The sequence below is a fragment of the Nothoprocta perdicaria genome, unplaced genomic scaffold (assembly GCF_003342845.1).
Source record: "Nothoprocta perdicaria isolate Ctin4 unplaced genomic scaffold, notPer1 scaffold_281, whole genome shotgun sequence".
Classification (NCBI taxonomy): Eukaryota; Metazoa; Chordata; class Aves; order Tinamiformes; family Tinamidae; genus Nothoprocta; species Nothoprocta perdicaria.
In genome coordinates, this window is record NW_020455512.1 from 302,761 (window position 1) to 325,580 (window position 22,820).

General features: G+C 41.0%; 1 protein-coding gene and 1 long non-coding RNA gene across 3 annotated transcripts in view; one reads left to right on the plus strand and one right to left on the minus strand.

Moving 5' to 3' along the window:
• LOC112948965 overlaps positions 1–5,356 on the minus strand; it is a 21,719-nt gene extending 16,363 nt beyond the window's left edge. Inside the window, exon 1 of the long non-coding RNA XR_003249738.1 lies at positions 5,269–5,356. This is a non-coding gene — a long non-coding RNA (uncharacterized LOC112948965). The remainder of the gene's footprint in view (positions 1–5,268) is intronic.
• Positions 1–22,820, plus strand: part of ARHGAP24 (Rho GTPase activating protein 24) — a 27,679-nt gene extending 4,859 nt beyond the window's left edge. For both annotated transcript variants that reach the window (XM_026041319.1, XM_026041318.1), the window contains exons 2-7: positions 7,365–7,572; positions 16,928–17,060; positions 17,871–17,944; positions 18,581–18,702; positions 20,211–21,282; positions 22,199–22,820. In XM_026041319.1, the coding sequence (XP_025897104.1) occupies positions 7,365–7,572; positions 16,928–17,060; positions 17,871–17,944; positions 18,581–18,702; positions 20,211–21,282; positions 22,199–22,442 (1,853 nt within the window). In that variant the 3' untranslated portion in view covers positions 22,443–22,820. The remainder of the gene's footprint in view (positions 1–7,364; positions 7,573–16,927; positions 17,061–17,870; positions 17,945–18,580; positions 18,703–20,210; positions 21,283–22,198) is intronic.

The window sequence follows — 22,820 nt, forward strand, 5'->3', positions numbered from 1 at the left end:
GATTTTGAAAGCCTTTCCTTCTGCATTGCACATATTCCTGTTGAAACAGAGCGTGGCAGCACCGGTGGGAGGAGGGTGTAGAGGAGGCTGACTTGGAACATGTGTCAGCTAGTAGTGCTGTAAAGGAAATGCATGTCCAAGAAGGAGATACGGACAGGKGACGGTAAGTTGTCACCATGCCTGGACAAGAGGGAGAGCGATCTGATAGAAGGCAGATTTGGTTAAGAGGAGCAGGAGAACGTTTGTGCTGCCTTAACTGTGCTTAGATAGGGAAATCCCAGTAAAATGGCTAAATTGTCATGTTGTGTGGGGAAATGATCTTAGACAGCACACATGCACAAGCAGAATCATCTTCCTCTCCTGCTCCTAAGCTGTGTCTCCATGCTGTAGTTCACAGTGTACAGTGGTGCTGTCCTGGCGTTGTGGCTGATGCCCTTGGTCAAGGAGCCTCAAGGAGCCAGGGCAATCGCAGCGCAGCCCCAGCACAGACCTGATACCATTTGTGCCTGAGGTTGTACTGTGGGCTGCTGTGTGAGCACACAGACCCCATGCACACCCACAGCTGATGCTTTCTTTAGCTGCTGGAGTTCAGACTGGGCAAGAGGACATGTGTATGTCTCCCACTTATACGTTTAACTATTTGAGAAATGTCTGGAGGCTGAAAAAAAGGATTAACCCACGAGTTTGCAGAGAGCTGTCTTTCCTCTCAGGGTGCAGCCTGGGCTTCTCCGTGAGGAGCATCAGCTGTTTGTTTCTCAATATGTTCTGACCCAGAAGCTGTTCATGTCTGAAAGTTGTCCAAGTGATGCTGCAGGGTTTGGGGCAGAGCACTGCATGATGAAAGCCATGCTTCTTATTTGCTGTCTTGCAGACACTTCCTGTCTGGCAAATGTTTCAGTCAAAAATACTGTTATGAAGCCCCTAGATCCAAGATTCAGAATGCACGTGTGTGTGTGTGTATATAARTATACATATATATATAATGTATGTGTCCATGTCCCATTGATATCAGCACAGAGGTAGTTAATCTTAAAGTTGATAAGATCAATTGCCTTACACAAKTCTTGAAATTTATATACATTGTATACACATAGTATGCACAATTTATATACATAGTAGACAACATGCATTGTATACTCAAGTATAAAAAATATGCAGAAATAACCCCCATAGTACAGGAGCTAACATAAAGAAGATAATTTAGTATAAAACTGTACAACTTAGATCTCTTAAGTACAATCCAGAAAACAAAATTAGCAGGGAAGGCCATTGGCTGGTCATTGAAAGAGCTAGAAGAGAATCTTAGCACAGTTTGTTTTGGCAGACAGGCAWTGTCATCATCTTCACTCATGATGCATGGTGAAGAACATTTATTATGTCCTGAAAAAATAAGTATCAGGCCTGTGTGGGGGTCATGTCATCAGGGAAGTGCTTTTTCAGAAGAAATCTCAAGAGGGACAGAGCTGAAAGTTCTTCAAGGTCAAGAAAGATGGTCTGTATTGAAGTATTACCTTGGTGGGACAGAAGAATGACTAAGGGTTACTTGGAAACATTCCTCTCCAGCCTGTAGCTGTTTCTGCTATTTAAGAGTTGTACAGTTTTTTTTGTTTGTTTGTTTTCTATTGTTTTTTTTTTGGATAACTCTGCCGTGCTGAGACTCTAGGCAGCGACCTTATGTACACTGGCCGTGGAGGGGGAGAAGACTTGAAGCTAAGACAATTTGAATGAGGTGGTAGCAAATTTATCTGATCACTTGGTGAAGTTTTGCTCCCTCTGTTTTTGTGTAGTACTCAGAATGGTACTCAGCGCCGGAGAACAGAGAAGCAGCCTGTCCTTAAGAAAAAAATAGTTTAAAACACTGTCTAAAATATGATGTGGCCGTGCCAGCCACTTTGTGTTATTTCAGGACCTTTGTTCCCAGACCAGCTGGAGAAAACTTTTCACCTGATTCCGTTATTTTCAGTCTCAATCACTTAGTCATTTAAAGTTGACAGTTGCTTTAAATAGTGAACCAGATTCTAAGCTGGGGTCAATTCCTTTGATCTTATCTGACCTGCTCGGGTGAGGATGGCCCACAATTAGTAACCTGCTTTGGAAAGATGGCAATCCTCTGTGCCACACAGTGAGGCGATACGTGGTGCAGGTGTGGGAGMTGTCGGATGCCAGATTCACAGTCCCATCATGGGAGATGCCTAATTCATCACTAGTGTTATCTTTTTAGAAATCATATTATTTATCATTTTCTCAAGGGTACCCCCATTCTTCCAGGCTGCTGAGTCTCAAAGAAATTCCCTTTAAAGCACCCTTCACTGAAGGTCAAGGTGCACTAGCGCAAACTTGGTGCTTAGCAGGATTGTATGAATTGGGAAGAAGATTCCATCCTTGAGCTTCAGGAGTGCTTTAGTTGCAGGGCTGAGTTTGTTTCTAAATCGTCAATTCACCCTTTTTTAAGAGAAGCTTCAGAGATCCAGAGAGATGGACACAATGGTCTTGCTGTGACAAAGAAGGTCCAGTTCATATCTGCTAACTAGAAAAATTCACTTGCACCAGTATCCAGCTGTATTCAGTGTTCTGTATTAGTTGTGCTGGTCAAAGGTGACCTGCCTTACAGGTCAGTGCAAACCTGTAGAGCTACTTTGGCTTTCTACCATGTCTAATGGATAATGCAGAGCAACCCAGCTCAGCATAAGCTAGCAGGCATGTCTGACTGAGCCGTGTTCTGTACTGAAAGCACAGTCTGCTGTGCTTTATACTGTCTGAAATCATGTTGCTACCATCTGAATTGCTCAGAGGCAACTTGAGAAAACCAGAGCCTTCTGATTCACTGAGCATAYGTGCTGTGATAGAGCTGGGGAGATAGGTAATTCTTTTCAAGCAAARAAACCAAAACTGTGTACTGCCACTTGGATCCTCTTACTCTACTTCACTTTTTTATTAGATCAAAAACTTGGAGTAGACTTGAGAGGCATCCCCTGCCTCTGTCCAAACACTGAGGAAATMGTTGACTATTAGTATTCTTATTTTTTCCAGCACTTTGTAGACTTGCCTTAGTGTGTGTTTGTGCCATTGAAAACCCCACAATGCTTCCACAGTTTTAGGCACAATACATGTATGCAAGGTAGCAAGGTCTTTCATAGCATTCATATACATCTGTCAGGCTTGGAAATAGAGTTTTTCAAAATGCGTAGAGGACTTCTGCCACGGGAATGTTCTAGTTAATGAGTAACTACTCAAAATGTTTTCTTTCTATCATGTGATTTTCTTCTTTGATGTTATGTGTGATCTTGGCTCCTGCTTAATTGGATGTAGCAGGGGCCTCTGCAAAAGAGGTCCTGCTGATTAAATCTAATGACTGGTCAGTACTGGAAACATGTATGTTTCCCTGTCTCCCTGCACTTGGGTGGAAGCCAAGCTCTGGATCTGGATTGTGGATCTGAAGGGGTTTGTGTTGGCTTCTTCCTTCTGAATCTATATCCTGAGAGCAAGCCAAACCACAAGACARCACTTGTTCATCTGTGCTTGCCTGGATTTTGGAGACATTACGTTTTAGAAGGAGAACTTGTGTGTTGATAAGATATGAGGTATCTCTCTTATTTCCTTCTCCTCGAAGGTGTTCTTGCTTAGTTGTTATAGTGGAAATATACTTAAAAAGCGCATGTGAAATTATTTCTGTGATACTGGTTATGCTGTAGTTGAGTAAGTGGTGTCCATAACCTTTGGCTGTATTTTCATGGCTTCCCTGTAAGGGAGATGCTTGTAGTTACCAAGTCTAGCTCAGTTACCAGGTATAGCTGACAGTCCTCATTCAGGTTTAGTCTCCCTCAGCCAGCCACTACGGTAACTGTCTTTTTGCCACCACAGTCGGTTATAGCATTGCCTTTGCTTCTCGGTAGTCAATGTCTTGGTCTTTAAAAAACAATAATCCATCATATATCTAAAGCAATCACTTAAGATGTGACATAGGATAAGAATATTAGAAAGTAACAGTGGAAACAGGTGATCCTAAAAGGGCAGAGATCTTGGCTTTTGTTCTGAAAAGTCCCTACTTTAAACAAAGAAAAGACCAAGAAAGACTACAGAATAATTATGAACAAGGTAAAATATATGACAAGAAGATGTGGCCACAGAGTTGTCATGGCTTCTCTGCACTTGAAAACCAAAGACTTKGGTCTTTACTTCTCTAGATTTGAAAACCAAAGCAAGTCCTTCTGAGATTAATTCCAAGCTCAAAGGAGTTAGAACACAGGGCACAGTAAATGGGGACTTACAGAAGCGTTTAAAGGAGTGTCATGGTGATTTACTCTTAAGATTTTCCGTAAGATTTCCCTTAAGTCTGAGGCCTTTAACTTTAGGCTATTCTACGGTGGTCATTACCACACTGGGTATCTGCTTCCCAATACAATAGGAGGAGGTACTCATGCTTTTGAGGTGGACACAGTAGTATCACCATTTTATGGGTGACRAACCAAGTCCCTAAGACTGTGAGCTGTGAGATAGGATTGCAGGGTGTGTGCTGATTCCTCTAGCCTGATGGGATGCAGCTGTCTGAAGGTCTTGTATGACCTGAATCCAGTCTGTCTAATCCTACACCAGTATTGTAGCTTTGCTGCCTGCCTCTCAGTTGTTCTCAACTAAGCATATCCTAAGTTCCCCAGTAGAAGTCTCCTAACTTAGCAAGTATCCTGTTGCAGTTCATCGCAAGGAGTCAGCATTTAATATGTCACCTTTGATATGTGAACCATCTGCTACCTGTTRTTTGTGCTCAGAAATATTGTTTGGCGATAGTCATGGGCATCTTAAATTTTAACACTTACCAAGTGTTTTCAATATTTTGTGGCTTGTGTTACAGTGCATCAGCAATTTGTAACAATGCAAAAAGATTTTGTGCTCCCACTGCACAAAAATGCATATTCTGATTTTATTCATTTTATTACACATGCATTGAAAATGTCTTCTAAAAGGRAAAAAAAATGCAGTAATTCTAAAATATATTCATATTTAGTGATGTGGGTTTTTTCTTGACTGTCATTACTAATAAGAGCCTCAAAATAGTCTGATAGTTTTGAGAACTTGCTCTTTCCTCTGCAATGGAATGAATGAATGGTTGGGGACTGCAGCTTTCCTCCTGCAAGGAGAGGGTGAGAGAGCAGGGCTTCTTGAGAAGACTTTGRGGGGAAACTCTTTGGCTCTTCAGGGAACATCAGGAGAATGAGGGACAAYAGACATAAATTGAAACGAGAGTTTGGATACAAGAAAAAGCTTTCTTACCATGAGGACAGTCAAACATTGAGACAGATTGCCAGGCTCCAGCCTTGGAAGTTTTCAGGACCATGATACTAAAGCTTCAGCAGTGTACAAACCTTTGCAAGGCAAAAAGATAAAACAGACTTAATAAATTTCTTTATATGGTAATGTATCTAGCTTGAATCTTTTGAATTACATGAATGAATAAATAGTGGAGTTTTTTTTTTAGAAGGCAGAGAAACCACTTTTCTCTTGTATGATAAGTTTGAACACACTCTCAGACTGCAAACCTACCAAGAAGAAACCTGTTTTGAAAGATTCCCAGGACAACAGTCCTGGGCCAGTGATGAAACTGGCTCATGCTGTTTCCCTTATTTGAGYAGTGGATTGTACGGCAGAAGGTTCGAGTCACGGAGAATCTGCTTTCGGCTGAGTTTTTTCATGCTACTACTGTAAAAGATGCGATTTTGTTTCCATCTGTTGAATATAGGTGCCTTTGTTTGGAAAGGCACGTGTTGCTCCATTACAGTAGCTTCCAAAGTGCCTCGGTTTGTGAAACCTTGGCCCCTGTGGAGGCAAGTTTGGACCTGATTCCCCTAAAGCTGCACATTTGGCTGAAGGTGTTTTGGGGCAATTCCAAAATGAGGAATTCTCTTAATTCTCTTAATCACAGTGATTCCCTTACGACCTTTCAGTGGGCCTTTTTCCTTAAATCCACTACCTGGAGAAAGAGGGCATAGAAAATGGAGCAGTCTGAGCACTTCCTCAGTATACACCAGCAGCAACCCAAGAAGCCCAGATGCACTTAATAGTCCCACCACCCCCACAGGCAGTTTGCAGGCAGCTAGGAGGATATGTAAGGAATAAAAACATATTTTCCATTCTCTGTCAGCACTGGGAGGCTAACTCCCTGGACACCAAATATTTTGCATCAGTCGGTATTCTTACAAACTTGATTCACTCTGCAATTTCAACCATTTCTCCTTTCATTGCTTAGTGCTGGATTTTGGCTGTTGAACAACACAGAARGAAGTGGGCTAATAAAGTGTGACTGTGTGGTGGTCAGTCCCCTTAGCCACTGCTGTGTTTGGCACCTACAAGTGAGAGTACTGTGGCAATTGCAAGTTGTGTTGCTTTGCATTTCAGAAACATTTCTGGATGACTTGGTTGGACATGAGTTAAGATTCTCCAGTCATTTTCTGTGTTACAGGAACTGCTCGTAACTACAAACCCTAGACCTTCAATATGGGTTGCAAAGCAATGGATGAAGAAGTGACAGCTTGCTGCCCTTTGCCTTGACACCCTGCAGCATGTGCAAAGCAAATTCCTCCATGCCCAGGGTAGAAGCCTGAGTTAATTTTTGCAGTAGGAAAAACACACGTGCTGAAGGTCATTCTAGTGTCACTGAGGAGCCACTTCAGTTTGCAGCCCACTTGAACCTTTGGTTGCTTCTTCATGTGCTGGTACTTTATGGCTGATGTAGTTTTGGGAGAGCCAAAAGCAGAAGCTGACTCGTCTCCTGCAGTTTGTCTGACATATTTTGCCCTTCATAGCATGATTGTTTTCCATATGCACAATTTATTGTTGCTGAAGCAGAAAGTCATAGTGCAACTGTGTGTAAATTTCAGGAATGAGCTCTTATTTATGTGTGGAACTTTATCATTTGATTTAGTAGGAATGAAATCCCAAAAGATATTTAGAAAACTTTTCCCTCAGTGCATAAAGGAATAATTTCTCTGCTGCTGAAAGCGATATTGAAAGTATTTCATTTTATATGGGTAATTAGCCATGAGGCAATGGATAGAAATTTGTGTCACTTCTGAATTGGAAGTTTTGTGACAGAAAATCCTATTTGTATTGTTTATGTATATTTTGTACTTCTGGTCTGAAAAGCTATTTACAGTATATTTTCAAGAATGGTTTGAAGCATTTCTGTAAAATAGAGCAATGTCAGATTTTGATATATCGTGTGAAATTGAGCAATAAATCCTTAGGAAAGGAGATTCATTATCTGTGTATTTAAATGACTTACAAATTGTATGCTTTTTAACATACAGCATAGCGCTGCTCAGACACTTTTGTAAGCCTCAACCAAGTCACATCCTTCTGTATTTATGCAGGTATTTTTGGCCAGAAGCTGGAAGACACTGTCCGATACGAAAAGCGCTATGGGAACCGCCTGGCTCCTATGCTGGTGGAGCAGTGTGTGGATTTTATCCGACAGCGGGGGCTAAAGGAGGAAGGGCTTTTTCGATTGCCTGGGCAGGCTAATCTTGTCAAGGAGCTGCAGGATGCATTTGACCATGGAGAGAAGCCTTCTTTTGACAGGTAAAATCTCCAGGTGTCCCAACTCACTGAGCCTAGGCAGGATGTGAAGTGATCTGAAGTGAAGTGCACTGGCTGTCCTGCAGTGCTGTACATGTGACAGTGACAGTTTTTGTACTTGATATGATTTGGGGCCTTATGTCTTGCAATAAAAGAACCAAGTCCTATCCTGGTAATTATAAATGCCTTCAGTCTTTTGTAAGATAAACTTAGTCGGGCAAATTGTGGTCTGAAGTGTGATTGTGCCCAAAATTGTACTCCTTTGCTAAAAGTAACCCTAAGTAGTGTAGCATACCAGTTCTTCTGCAAGGAGCCTTCATAGCAGTACATTTATTTTGAGGATGCAATCAGTGGATTCTGAATGTGGATTATGCAAAGCCTTTGTAATGCTGTGCTAGTAATATAAATGTAATGAAATTCTGATTTCACGTGACAGTAAAAGAGCTGTTATCCCTCGTGTGTTAGGAGTGATACCTTTAATATAGCCCCAAAATAGATTTGGGATTCTGTGTTCCCTTTGATGGTCGAACTGCAATGAGGAAGAGGCAGCTTGCTTAAAATTTTTCAAGACCTTTGGCTGATGGCAATGCAAGTAACAGGGCACAGCTTAATCTTTTAGTTTAAATATATGCCAAGATACAAACCTGACTGCTGGAAAACATTTATGTTGCTCTCTTCCTTATGCCTTCAAAGCGAGCAAATGTGGCATGTATGGAGGTGTGCGTATGAGATGCACAAAAGCCAGACATCTGCCGTGCTGTTTTTTCTGGCTCCTCAGTCCTGACCCTTACTTGAAGCAATGCTGAGAATTTCCTAGTGTCCTGGAAAAGAAATGCGTTTGTCTTCGTGCCAGGATTACTACTTCCTCCTCTAAAAGGAAGAGTTAAGAGTGCTTGGGTGCTCTGGGAAGTGATAATGTTAGCTGGTGCATATTTGTAGCAGTCTGTTCACGATTAAAATACTGAATAACTGTGCTGTGGGTACAAGTAAATGGTTTTAAAAGTAAGCAGAAATTTAGGTTAGGCATCCATTGGGAGTGTTTTCCTTTCTTGGTCTTTTCAGTTAACTGCTACTGGTTTTGTGTGTGGCGTAACCTCCACCTCTTACAAAGGTGTAAGTGGGCAAGCAGCAGGGGCAAAAGAAATCAACAAAGGGTATTTTGATCATGTCTGTAAGCCAAATGATTGAGATGGAAATGCCTAAGAAAACAGGCAACTTCCAAACTTGATGAAGATGATTTGCTGAACACTGTACTCGGAAGCGCTGCTCTAAAGAGGTGCACACATTCAATCTGCTCAAAGCAAAAGAGGCCAGGGATGAGCAGCATCAGTGTCGTTTGCAAGGTTATCTAGCAACATCTGTCACACACTAAACAAGCTCCAGGAACAGGCATCCAGTTGAGCTTTAGCAGATGAAACAGAGAAGAGATTCTGCATGCTGCTGCTGTGAAGTAAGCACGTGATCTCTGCTACAGCAGTTAAACGTCAGCTGGAGCTACCTATAAATCAGAGGTACTGCAGTTCTGCTTGTGAAGCTGCGTGCTTATAGAACACCTATGTTGTATGCTTGCACGGGGGAAGGAGGTTGCTGGGTTTGTTTTGGATATTTAGCTTTTTTCTTTTTTGTTTTTCACATTTTGGATTTTGGAGGTGATGTGTGATTCGTATGTGGCAATGGTCCAGAAGTTAGACTTAAAGTCTTGTTCTCATCTTTGCTAGATATCTATATTTTCCTTCAACCCGCTACTTGTAAGCTTTTGAAGTGGTGGTCATTTTAGAGTTTCTATAGAGTGTCTAAGTGATTACCTGGAATCTGGATAGCTTTTCCCCTTGTGCTAAATAATGGCATGCTGCAAGGTGACCTCTTGGAAAGTGGACACAATCTGAAAACTGCTGTAGGGAAAAAGAGAAATASATTAAAGGCCCATGCTTGCTTTCTCTCACAGACTTCCAGATCCAGGGTGTTTAATCTATAATTTCCTATGATAAGTCAAAAGTCTAGTAGTACAACAATCAACAAAGGTCTCCCTAATGATTTATATTCTTCCTTTCCCATATATATATATATGGCAATAAAGATTCTGCAGGTAGAGCTTACAGACAGTTTTGTTCATGGTATGCAAAGCACAACAGAATTAAGGTCACTTTCCTATAAAAGTGCTGGGTCATCAGCTGTAACTGGAAGAAAGACTAGCTTTTGTCTTTGGTATCTGAAGTAATATAAAGATCTGATGGTGTGAGTAGGATGCCATTTTTCATACTGACATCTCTTCTATGTCTAAATGCACAGAAGTGAAACAAAGATTTTAGAATACATGAAGATGCTGTGAATTTAGTGAGCATGGGCAGGTATATGGTTTTAAGTGGGAAATATTAACCATTCTTGGCTTTACACTTTGTTAGCTAATTAAGTTGAATACACAATTTGTAGAATTAAAAGGAAAAATAAAGATAAGATCTTATATCTTAAGTATTTTCTTGAAAAATACACGTTTATTTTTATATTTTTCTCAAACTCCAAAGTCTCAAAACCTAATATTTGGCCTGAAACATCCAACATCTCAGGCCCCTGATACCAAAACTGGAGCATCAGCATTTCCTCCTATCCCTTGGAAAGGGAGTTGAAGTTGCTACAAATGGAAACTGCTGAGGGTAGCCTCTACTGAAGCCCTTTGTGTGGTGAACAAAGGAGAAGAGCAAAAAATCTGTGTTAAAAAAAAAAAAAAAAAAAAAAATTAAATACCTCAGTTCCTATGTAGGTATATATGTAATTCTGCTTCAAGGATCTATCACTGCCATTAGGCAATTGTTAGTACTTTGAAATACTTTAGAATTGCTTTCTAGTACATCTCTGTGTACATCTTTGTGTAGAACTTTCTCTTTCAGGAAAGCCAGTTTGTTTGTCCTTTGAGTGGCTGTTTCTGTCCACTGCATGACTTAGATTTTAAATTGAAAATCCCTTAGCTACTGCTTGTTAATACATTTGTAGTGATATATGCCAAGTAGATTATGATTGTTCTGCCACATTAGCACAGCAACTATGGCTCTGCTAAAAGAAAACATGGAGAAGGATTTCTTTGTTTTACAATTTTTACCTTGAAGGTAAAAACTGGATCTGTCTTTCTAGATTATCTCCATCTGTTTATCACAGTTACTACCTGCTGATACAGGATTTAAGAATTCTCAGGAAGAAGTGACATTTGAAACGTCACTGAAAGATACTAATATTTATGTAGTCAATATATGTATTTAATGTGGATTTTTATAACCATTTTAAGTGATGTGGGTGTAGTTCAGAAGTTCAGAGTTTAAGACTATGTAGCTCCCGTGCCTGTTTGTGTGTACCCATGAGAAAGCAAACACATGCCCATATAATTAGTCAAAAGAAATTCCCTACTAAGTTTTTATGAATATCACTACTTCTAAAAAGGAATGCAGTATGTTCTGGGCTGAAATATTCCTTGCTGCTCTTTTGATCATTGCTATCAGCTCAGTATACGATAAGCCAGTGGCTGTATGTGATAGCTGGCAGGCATTAAGGTTTAATTACAGGATGCGGATAGTCCGGAATATAGAACTGGTAAGTTCCTGTTCATTTAATCACTGGGATTGTCAAAGAAAAAGTAGTGAATGACAAGTGTGGTACTAATGTAATAGCCTCAAGGTCAGAAGGACCAGCTGCCGAATCCTAGGCATACAGAGAACAGGCATATGGAGAACAGGCAGTAGTTACTCCATCCTGTCTCACCAAGGGCATGGTCAAAGGAAACCATAAATTTCCTTTAACTCTAAACCTGACACAGGTGAATGATTTTACTAAGAAGAGCACTCCTCTTTATTATATATATATCTGTGTGTCCTCTGAAACCACTGAAAATTACATACAGGGGCTCAGCCTTCCAGGCTGGATGTAAAATCATAATGCTGGCACAGAAGGAATAAAATAACTTCATAAGGCATCACTATTGAATCCCATCCTTCTAGGAATACTGGACATGGGACTGGAGAATAACCATGCTTTCTGAATTGCCAGGTTTTGCCCATGTTTTCTGAATTGAGGTACAACAAACACTAGAAAATCCTGGCACAGTAAATGTTTTTGTAACATGAAAGTAACACTGCTTTCCGCCCCCCCCCCCCCCCCCCCCCCCCCCCAAAAAAAAGTCAAATGTATTTTCAATCCATTCAATCCAGAGGCATTCAGCTATTAATATCCTATATATCTTTAAGTCTAAACTATTATTCATAGGAAAGCTATTTGTGTGTTTTAGGAGATGTGTGCATGTGAAACTTATAAGCCTTATATTGACTTATGACATGTTCCCCATAGTATATTACTTCTTTTGTGCTAAGTGGAATGATGTTACGGAAGGGAATATAGACAAGCCCACGACAGGGTTCCTTGTTACCTAAATCGTCATGCATCATGTTTGCTGTACTTATTAAGGCTGTGTTTGGTTTCTCACTTTGCAGTGGCTGTGGCAGCTGCTAGGCAGTGTTGCCTGCACCAAAGCAGCTGTGCGACCCCCAGGCGAGGACTGTGTTCCTGGGCACTGCCTTGAACTTGGTCCAGCCACGCTTGAGATGATGAGGGTCACCACACTTGCTTTTACGTTCTCATTCTCCCACAAAAAACAAGTATAAATGTTTTGATCTTTGGCAAAAGCAAAAGATGACGAGCCATCTTGGTATGGCTGCAGTTTCCACTGTCATTATATGGGCTACAGCTAGACATGGGCTTGGAAGTCATTAGTGATGAAGATTCTGTTTTTTTTCCAATATCCACCTGTGCATAAAAGTTGTCTTTGTTTAAAAGCATAGTGCCTTATGAGAAAGGAGCTTTATTCCCTTCCTTGAGTGTGGATGGAGTATCATGGAGGCTCCTTAAAATAGCTTTATCTTGGGGGGGGACCCCGTTCATCTGAAATTGCATCTTTATTAAATAAACAGCTGATTTCTACCAAAGGTCTTAGGCCTGTGAATATTCCTGGTAGTTTTTGAATTCTTGGCAATTTCAGAATTGAAACTGATATTTACTGGGAGTAAAGCCAGACTCCTGTAGCAACTGGAAAGATTCACAGCTGAGGGCTGAAGGTGAAGGTTTTTGACTGCATCAGAAGTTGAAGGTGAGATTTCAGTTGGTATTTAGATTACATGCCCTTTATATATATATGTGTATATAGATTATGTATACATTTTATAGGGAAGTATACTGTCATCTAGACACAGTCCTTAGAAACATGCTCTAGGTGACTCTGTGCAGGAGGCGTTGACTACATGATTCTCCTGGACTATGATGATCCTCAACCATGAATGGTTGAGGTTGCTTCCAACCCCTGCCATTCCACAGTTCTATGAAATGCCAGAGGCACAAGCCTGGAAGATGCTACCAAAGAGAAGAGAAAAAATGATGTGAGGTGTTCAACCTGATATTTGCATAGTCCACTTCAGCACTGGTTAAATCGCCCTTGATTTCACCACAGCTGTTGAACAGGGCTATGGCCTGTGACACAAATTATGGGGAATTCAGAGGTCTATGATTACTCCAAATGTTTGAGCTTTACTGTTCTCATTTTATTAGCAGATTTCCTAAATTGAATTACAGCCTCATAATTTTCTGTTCCCTACTGTTCTTTATGCAAACTGCATATGTGTCATCACGGTCTAGAGCTATTTTTGGCATAGCATTAATCTTTTTGCAAAGTGACCTTGCCCCGTTATGTTTCTTCTCTGAAAGCTTGTGAGGAGCTTGTTGACTTTGCGCTCTGAAACGCTGACTGCAGCTCACTGAACATGCTGTGTGCTTGACTATGAGCGCAGGGTTATGTGTGGATTTCTGGTGACCTGCTGGGCTTTAGTAAGTTTTGTTTATGGTAGAGAGGGTGAAAATCTGCTGTCAGTGTAATCAGTCTGACAGCAACTTCAGCAACTTCTACGGTGTCTGTAATACCACAATGGAAAGTGTTGTCAAAACAGCACTGCCACGGGGATATTAATGACAGAGTTCACATGAACAGGGCTTTGAATACATGTAGACTGATGACTAAGGAGAGAAGTTGTGATGTGCTGGCATTTGTAATGCCTTCACATGAGCAGTCCCGGAAAAGCGCTGTWAATGCTCTACCGGTAAAGGAACCTGCATTTGGGTACATTTGTTWCAGAACAGAAGAATTCTGAACAGAGGAATTTGTTTCTGTTAGCAGAAGAGATTTCTGCTTCCCCTTCCATTAGACATGGATAGACCAGCTTGTTCTACCTTAAGGGAAGTACAGTAGTCATGGACAGGCTTCTTTTGCTGTGCTCCCTGAGAAAGAAACGTGTTGACCCACAGCTCAAACGCCTGAATAGAGGGGCCTGCGGATATCAAAATCTGTCTTGACCATGGTATCTTGTGAGGGCAAACCTCCCACTGAGGCATGTCAAGCCACAACTGCAGTGTCTGTTCACGCCCCAGGAGTTTGTGGCTTAAATTGCTTGTCCCAGTAATTGGACTTTGACAAAACAAATCCATGTTTGTTTGCTTTTTTTGTAGCATTTTCTGTTCTCTATGCTAATATTTAAACATAACAGCTATACCTACCCTTGCACAAAAGAATTTTAAAAAATACAGCAAAAATGAGAAAATTGGAAGAATAAGGAAATGCATTGAGGAACTTRCTGTCAAAATTTATTAACATATAACAAAACTCTTAATCATGTTAATTATGTATAATTGGTTGAAGACCTTGATGTTAGTGTCAGAGAGCAAAAGATATATTGAAACATATTATTATTATTACATTTCTGTAGCTGTAATGGTCCTAGGCTATAGGCAAGGCCACGTTTGTCTTTTTCTAAATTAATCTTTTGTAGCTGGGAAAAGTCCATGAGGACAAGGGCCCTCTGCAGGCCCTGAAAGGCTCAGCAGATATTTTCAAATTACATTTCAAAGCAAATAAAATTACATAAATGCCCTCTAGGGAAACATATTAAAACCCGTTTTTAAAAAATACTTTTCTACTGTATGTAGAAAATACATATTATTACATAAATGCTTTTCTACTGTATGTAGAAAATACTTTTCTACATACAGAACCAATTCTGAGCCAGTGTTCTCCATATTAGAGCAAATATTCCATACATTAGAAGCATTATTTTATTTCCTTGATTAGAAAGCGGATCCCTACTGATGTAGATACAAGACCACAGAGCTTGAAATTCAGCAGTCCTTRAAAAAATCATAGCTGTTATCTGTGGCTGAAATGGGCCTGATGGTACTTGTGGAGGGAAATGCCTACAACAGAGATGGATTAGAAATGGAGCCTGCCATTTTGAAGTTTACTTCTGCATTTTAAGTTGAAGGATGAAAAAATAATATCAGACTGCAAAGTCTAAGCAGTCCTTGTAGTGGCTCATATAAGGCATTCTTAGTTGCATTATCGATCATGTTTTATATCAATACTTTAGAATGAAAGGAGGTTTCTAGTCTCTGCGTAGTAGYTGCTGAAGAGAATTTTGAAAATCCAGTTCTGTCCAGCAGCTTTGTGAGGCTTCACAGATGTGTCTGCATGTCTGTCTGCTTGTTTACGCTGTCAAACACTGTGGATAGACTGAGCTGAAATCCTAGAAGGCATTCCAGGACATTTCGGGGACAACCAACCAACTTGTCCAAATTTAGGATAATCTTRCTTTGCAATCCCACCATCTAGTGGCAGTCTCCTGGAAATGTCCGAGCACTTCGCGGAAGCTACCAAGCAAGGCCCGCATTTTGATGGCTGGTCTAGCAGGCACATCTGTGCAGCTCCGGGAAGCTGGCTGGAGAACGTGGGACTGAGCTCTGTGGCTGCTTCTCTCCTTCAAACTCTGCCGGAATAGAACAGGTCTTTCCCTGTGTGGATGCATGTAATGTTGTACCTGCGGCAATGAGGTGGGGTACAGGAGATGATTCCCATTTTGGATCCAAATCAGGCTAAAAGTGGAGGGTGGCAATGCAGGGATTAGAATTTGAACCTTCACTAAAATAGTAGTTTGAATTGCTGCTTGGTTTAGGGTTCCTCCAAAAAGTTGTTTGATACATGTTTTGGAATTTGAGTATTGTTTTTCTGGGTTTAAATAAAGATTTTTTGCTGGGAGCTTATTACTGTATTATATATAGGAATTTCTATATTAATATGTAGCTATTTATAATTTTTCTTCCTCTTAGATTGCTCATGTCATACTGCATTAATGTAAAGTTGTTCCCAGTATTCTTGTTAAGATTTAACGTAGTAAGAGCCATTGTTGTTTCAGCAAAGAACATTCCAACATAATGATTAACATATTTATAACCAAGCTGAAGTGTGTCAAATGCCAGTGGTTCCCTTTGTGAAGTTGAGAATTTTAGAAATGTTCAAAGGAAGAACACTGCTAAAGAAAAATGAACAATAAAGCCATGTCTATTGTAGAAATCCCTGTTTCTTAGAAGTGAAATGGGCCTAAGTTAGTACCAGTTTTTCAGTTTTTTTAGAAGTCAGATGGAAGGCCATTCGGTTGCGATATAATTCTGTTTAACTGAAACAGTGGAAGCTTGTAAAATATAACAGCGAGGAAGGATGTCAAGAAATGTCTGAGCAGCTAAATCTAGAGATGGTGTCAGAAAGAATGAGACTTTGTGCTGGCTAGTATTTTCGTCTGTTCATGCTTAACTTTTTTCTGCAGAAATGTTTCAAAGAAAGTTCAACTTAACTTTACACACCAGAAAGATTTCAGAAGATCATACTGCATGTTCTGCAGGACTGATTTTCTTCTGTCCGTCTTCTTTYCTCCAGCATGTCCTGACTCCTAACTACTAACAACCTAGAACAATCTAAGTTTCTTTAAACTGTTTTTTAAGAAAGCATGTGTTAGTGTCACCTCTTTGACTATCAGCTTGCTTAAGACTTCCTGTGACTGAACCCTAATGTGTTGTCTTTTGTTCTACCACTCCTTCTCTAAGCTTGGGTGACTTGCTATGCTTCGGTTATGATGCCTGGTGACTGGCTCCAGGGAAATTTGAGCATATGATTTGGTTAAAAGGCTTTTTTGCATGTATGATGCAAGATGACTCTGAATGATGGGCAAGACCATCTCCATACCAGACCATTATATCTCCATACTACAAGAAAATGTTTGTCAGTTGTGATGTTTTATTACTACTAGAGCTTTATTTGCAGATACCCTTATGTTTCCTTTAGAGGACAAGAGAAATAAAACCACATGATAGATGTAATCTGTAATTGTGTATGTTGCTGATAAATAAAATCTCAGGTTGTAAGGCAAATGTAAAGCCGCAGCAGTAGCCTGTCAGTTGCACAGCATTTTCCTGATTCATAGTAATCATCTTTTGTATTTCAATCCCACAGCAACACAGACGTGCACACGGTGGCGTCACTGCTCAAACTGTACCTAAGGGAACTCCCAGAACCAGTCATACCGTATGCAAAATATGAAGATTTCCTTTCCTGTGCCAAAACCATCAGCAAGGAGGAGGAAACGGTGAGTATGCAAATTGATTGAGTTTAAGAGGTTGGCATATGTCAACCTCTTATGATATTCTCCTCTGATTTAAGGCTTGCCTTTATTAATTTAGCCTGTCTTTGTGAAAATGACTGCCCCCTAGCTCACTTGGCAGTCTGCACTGAATTCCCTTTGTGCAGTTTTGATTGCGTATCATTGAATCCCTGCTCAACGGAACATCGTTGAGGCGAATGGCTCCCATTTTGCCCAGAGGAGCATTTCTGTTTATGTGGGCAAGCAATCTCAAGCTGTGGTTGGAAGGGTCTTACCAGCAGCTGTGCAACTGTTCTGGTGTCATTTTCTTGCAAGTGTCGTAGGATGCCAAGCTTTATTTATTTCTTTTTTAGGGAAGTCCAAAGGACACAATTACTTATTGTTGATTCGGAAAGCATCAGAAAGATGCTTCTACAGCAGTGTTGGGCCTTCTTCCAAACTCTTCAAAATTGGTGTAATAGCTATTGGCAAAATCAGTACTCTTGCTTACAGTGTCTGCCCTGCACTGTTTTGGTGTTGATACACATATCTGAAGAATTAATAAATAGCACTCAGTGCTTCTTTTTGTATTGTTTTAGATGGACAGGAGTAACAGACATTCCTAATATTTTCAGAGTAAATATAAGCTGGAGATGGTACTATGTGTGAGCAAGCAATGGCTATGGATGAAGCAATTTCTGTAATGTGTTTACTGTTTGTTAATTGCTGATATTGCTGACGGTTTTGGAATCCCAGTGGCAAACTACTATGAACCTCTGTCACCTCCTCCTCTCTTCTTTTCAATTGCCTACACAGGGCCTGAGGGAGTTGGTGAAGGAAGTGAAGAGCCTGCCTGCTGTCAATTTTAACCTGCTGAAATACATCTGTAGGTAAGCACACCTGCAAAAACATGATGCTGTTCTTTGTAACTGTGAGCTGACAGACAGAACTGGCTCTGCATGTGCCCTGAAGGAAGAACATAATTCTCAGAGAACTTGTGACTGAGTGCACTAAAAATATATGTTTGTTGTGTAACAAATTAGTAATTTGCTGAATATCCTGTGTGAATATCTTGTCCTCTTCACAAGAACCTGGTTTTCTTGATTCTAATGGCATTTATTGGCCATGGTTATGAACAAGGTCACTGAACACAGCATACATTATTCAGAATACAGACTAGTTTTCCAGAATTGTGAAAATGTTACAAACATGCCTTACACAGTTGCTGTTCGTTACCTTACAGGAAGTTCATCTTTACCAAGTTACAAAATTAATATAACTTTCTAATGGGAAGTTAGCAATTTAAAGGTATTTTAGGTATCAAATAATTACCCTGGAGGAAATGAGTTTTATAGGTTTTAAGAACATATCAAGAAAATCAGAAGAAAGTGAGGTGAATGGYCAACAACTTTAAAGATGTTGCATAGGACTTGAGATGGAATACTTGAATGCGAAAAAAACGTGATTTGGGATTTTTGTCCTTTCCCTTTTCAGTTATCTCTTAAAAACATCTTTCTACCCCACAGATTCCTTGATGAAGTCCAGTCTTATTCAGGTGTGAACAAAATGAGTGTGCAAAATCTGGCTACTGTGTTTGGCCCCAACATTCTTCGCCCGAAAGTGGAAGATCCTTTGACTATAATGGAGGGTGAGTTGGAGAAGATAGTATACAACTTGATCTAGGAAAAGGAACTGCCTTATGGTATATTAACAGTACTTACCAGTCCCTGTGGTTATGTACAGGAAGTTCATAATGTGATTAAAGTTCATTCTGTGATAATACTTGTGTACACCAATACCTTTGTGGTTTTGTGGCTTCCCTCTGGCTTCCCTCAGATGCACTCTAACAGTTTAATATGAGGGCACCAAGATAAGCCTTACTATGCCATAGAAATCCTGGTTTACACATCAAGTCTACATGGTAGTTGGACAGAGAAACGTGAGGGCCTTGCTTGACTGCCGTTCCCCTTCATACTCTTATCTCTCACCGGAGTCCTATATTTTGTGTGCAAGTACTGCATCACTTAATTTTCAACCCTTCCTCATTTGTACCTGCAGACCAGCCAAAGTGACATAAATAGGGCAGTAGCTTTTCTTGCCCTGATTCTTTTTTTTTTTATGATTTAACTACCTTGTAGGTACGTACTGTGAATGCTTCTCTGGGCCAGCCAACACATTGGCACTTTGCTTTCAGTCTTTGATGTGAACTAGTACTTGAAAAAATAGTAAAATTGTTCAAGAGATCGGAGTTAGGTGCCCCAGAGCTGAAATCAGTGGGAGTGATATCTCACAGCATGACAAACTGATAGGATACCACGTATCTTTTGCTCACTTAGGAGTGGGCAGACACATAGGGATTAGAGACAGGAGAGGCTACTCACAGAATGAAGTACTATTTTCTGGCTCCATATTTTCCAGAACTGGCTCATGTCAAGACAGTTATTTTTTTGTCAAAGCTTGAGCAAGACAGATKATTTAAGTGGGTGGAAAAGGAAAATAATGTGCTTTTCCAGTTGTTATATGAAATCTCCAGCCTGCTGTTGCACAGGCCTAGTAGGAAAATGACTCGTGGCTGCTGTATGAGATGGCATTTACAAGATGACATGCTGTTTTACAACCATCTGAAGCCCTTGTGACCATTCTGTGTTTAAGACTGAACATGCAGTTATGGGTAATRCCTACAGTTTGTGGATAAAGACTATACAGTTGCCTGTGCCTGCAGGTGAATCASAGTTAGTCCAATGTTTGTTGTAAAACTTGGCATGTAACAGCTAATGTTCTCTGAAGAAATACAGTTAAACGTGTCATGGATATAATTGGAAATGAACTACCTTTCTGCATAGTTCTGATGGATGTCCTTACCTTGGCAATTTTTTTCAAAAAAAAAAAAAARSMRRACACAAAACAAAAAAAAAATCAATCAAAAAAACTTCAAGCCTAATGGGCTCTTAGTGGTTGTGTTTTAAAGGGATGAGGGTGAGGGTGAAGGTCCAAATATTTCAGTGTAGTTGATGTGAAATTATATTACCCAATGCAAAAAYACTTACTGAAAGAGTAAAGCATGCTTCTGAAAGCTGTCTAGCTGAACCCCCAAATGTACTTATGCCTTAAAGAAAAGCAGCCATTAATGGCAAGGCGTTTGGTGTGTCTTTGCAGGTACAGTAGTAGTCCAGCAGCTGATGTCAGTGATGATCAGCAAGCACGAAGAGCTCTTTCCCAAGGATGCAGATCCTCAGATGGGACCTGAAGCGTGTAATAACAACAACGACGAAATACCAAAGAAAACCACAATGGGTCAGCTACAGAACAAAGAAAATAACAACAGCAAGGAGTCAGCGGTGAGGCGCTGCTCGTGGGACACACCTGAGTCTCCCCAAAGGGGAAGTGTGGACAATGGGTCTCCCACGGCTATGCCGGGCAGCAAGACAAGTAGCCCCAGGAACAGCATCCAGAAACTGGATGTCACAAGAAGTCCGCCTCTCACGGTGAAAAAAAATCCTGCCTTTAATAAAGGCAGTGGCATCGTCACCAATGGGTCATTCAGCAGCTCTGTGGAGGGCCAGGAGAAGAGCCAGACCTTACCAAACTGTGCCCTGCAAACCAGGAGAACGGCATCCCTGAAAGGACCGGTGACTAAGATGGGCACACACAGTGTGCAGAACGGAGGGGTGCGCATGGGTGTTTCCAGCACAGACGGGCACAGCAACACCCTCAACGGGCGGACCCCGGGCTGGGTGCCCAACGGCTACGTCACGCTGAGGGACAGCAAGCAAAAGGAGTCCGTGAGTGACTCGGGCCAGCACAACAGGCTCTCTACCTATGACAATGTCCACCAGCAGTTTTCCATGGTGAATTCTGAGGATAAACAGAGCGTGGACAGTGCCACCTGGTCAACATCCTCCTGCGAAATATCCCTCCCTGAGCACTCCAACTCCTGTCGTTCATCCACCACCACTTGCCCAGAGCAGGACTTTTATGGAGGTAACTTTGAAGACTCCGTGCTGGAAGGGCCGCCACAGGAAGACCCCTCTAATTCAGGAGACTACGAGAATAAAGGTGACCGAAGGAGTGTTGGGGGCCACAGCAGCCGAGCCACGAGCAGCAGTGATAACAGCGAAATATTTGTGGCCAACAGTACCAACAATCACAGCGCTCTACACAGCTTGGTGTCCAGCCTGAAGCAAGAGATGGCCAAGCAAAAGCTAGAGTATGAAACGAGGATAAAAAGGTAACACAGCTTGGCTCTTTCACTTGATTGCTGTTTGCCGTCCTGTGCACCCCGGGTTCTGACTTAGAAGCTGAGAAGTCAGTACAGCAAGACCGTTAATGTTCCCACATCACTGTGTTTAGCGCAGGCAGCACCAGAAGTAGCAGTTACAGGTGCTGCTGTCTCCCTAGTTCCCCTCTGAAAGCTGGCTAGTTGCAGGCTTGTGATTCAGAGTAGAGTAAGTGAAATGGAGCACTCGGTCCGGCTGTATCTGCATGGCACCTGCCCAGAAGGGAGAGCCCCTTTCAGCTGAAGCCCCCATAGCATGTAAACAAAAATCCATTTTTGGTGTTAGTTGTGGTTTTTTTTCATATTGTGGCTTGATATGCCTTGAAATAAGATTTATGAAAGCCAATAGAACTAATGATGAATGTTTAGTAATGCCACTAGCATGCCTGATGCTTTTCAGGAGGTAAAAAGTATGTAAATTTTTTTAGTCAAACCTTGTTGTTTGCTATTTCAGAGTCATCCTTTTTTAATGGATACATATAGTAGATAAATCAGCTGAAGAGATGAGCTGTGAAACAAAGGCATTTAGGGCACTATTTTGAACTTGCGTGTGACACTAGCGCTATGTAGCGGGAGATGAGAGTTGATGCCTTGGGCAATAAAAGGATGATTTAAGCCATTTCCTACAGAATTAGATGGAACTATTTGTACAACTTACTAATGGTTGCTATTGTGCATTTTCTAACTGGAATAGGGATTCATCTATGGGAGTGAATTAGTGACAAAGCCACTGTTTACAGACACACCTCTCAAATTTAATCTAAGCTTTGTAAATGAAAAGCTAAACAGGCATGTGAGTGTGTCTGTCTGCGTAAGCTAGTGAGAAGTGCTGCTCAGGAGTACTCTGCTTTTATTTCTCTTTCTGTAGCTTGGAGCAGAGAAATCTTACCCTGGAGACAGAAATGATGGCCCTGCACGAAGAGCTGGATCAAGAGCGGAAGAAGTTCACAATGGTAGAAATCAAAATGCGTAACGCAGAACGGGCCAAGGAGGATGCAGAGAAGAGGAATGACATGCTGCAGAAGGAAATGGAGCAGTTTTTCTCCACTTTTGGAGACCTGACAGTGGAACCTCGCAGACCAGAAAGAGGCAACACCATCTGGATCCAGTGAGCATTGGAAATGTAGACTGTTGGACTTTGGGGAAGGGCTTATGGGGGTATTATACTGTATCAGGTGGCTGGTCACCTGTTTGAGGCTAGTACTCAACATAATGGTATGAACCCTTGAAGGAAGAAATTACAGATGATTAACCACTCATATCTACAGCGTGTTACTTAGCAAGTTATACTCTTTGGATGCTTCATGAGACTACTGTTAAGTGTTACAACTGGATATGTGTATATAAATTTTGAAAAGATCACCTTAGAGAGTGAGAGATGTATCTCAAAAATATTTTAATGCAAGTCTTGTATTTAAACTGGTAAATTGAAATGTTGTTGCAATCAAGCTTTATATCAAGGCTTTTTTCCCTTGCACTTAACATAATAA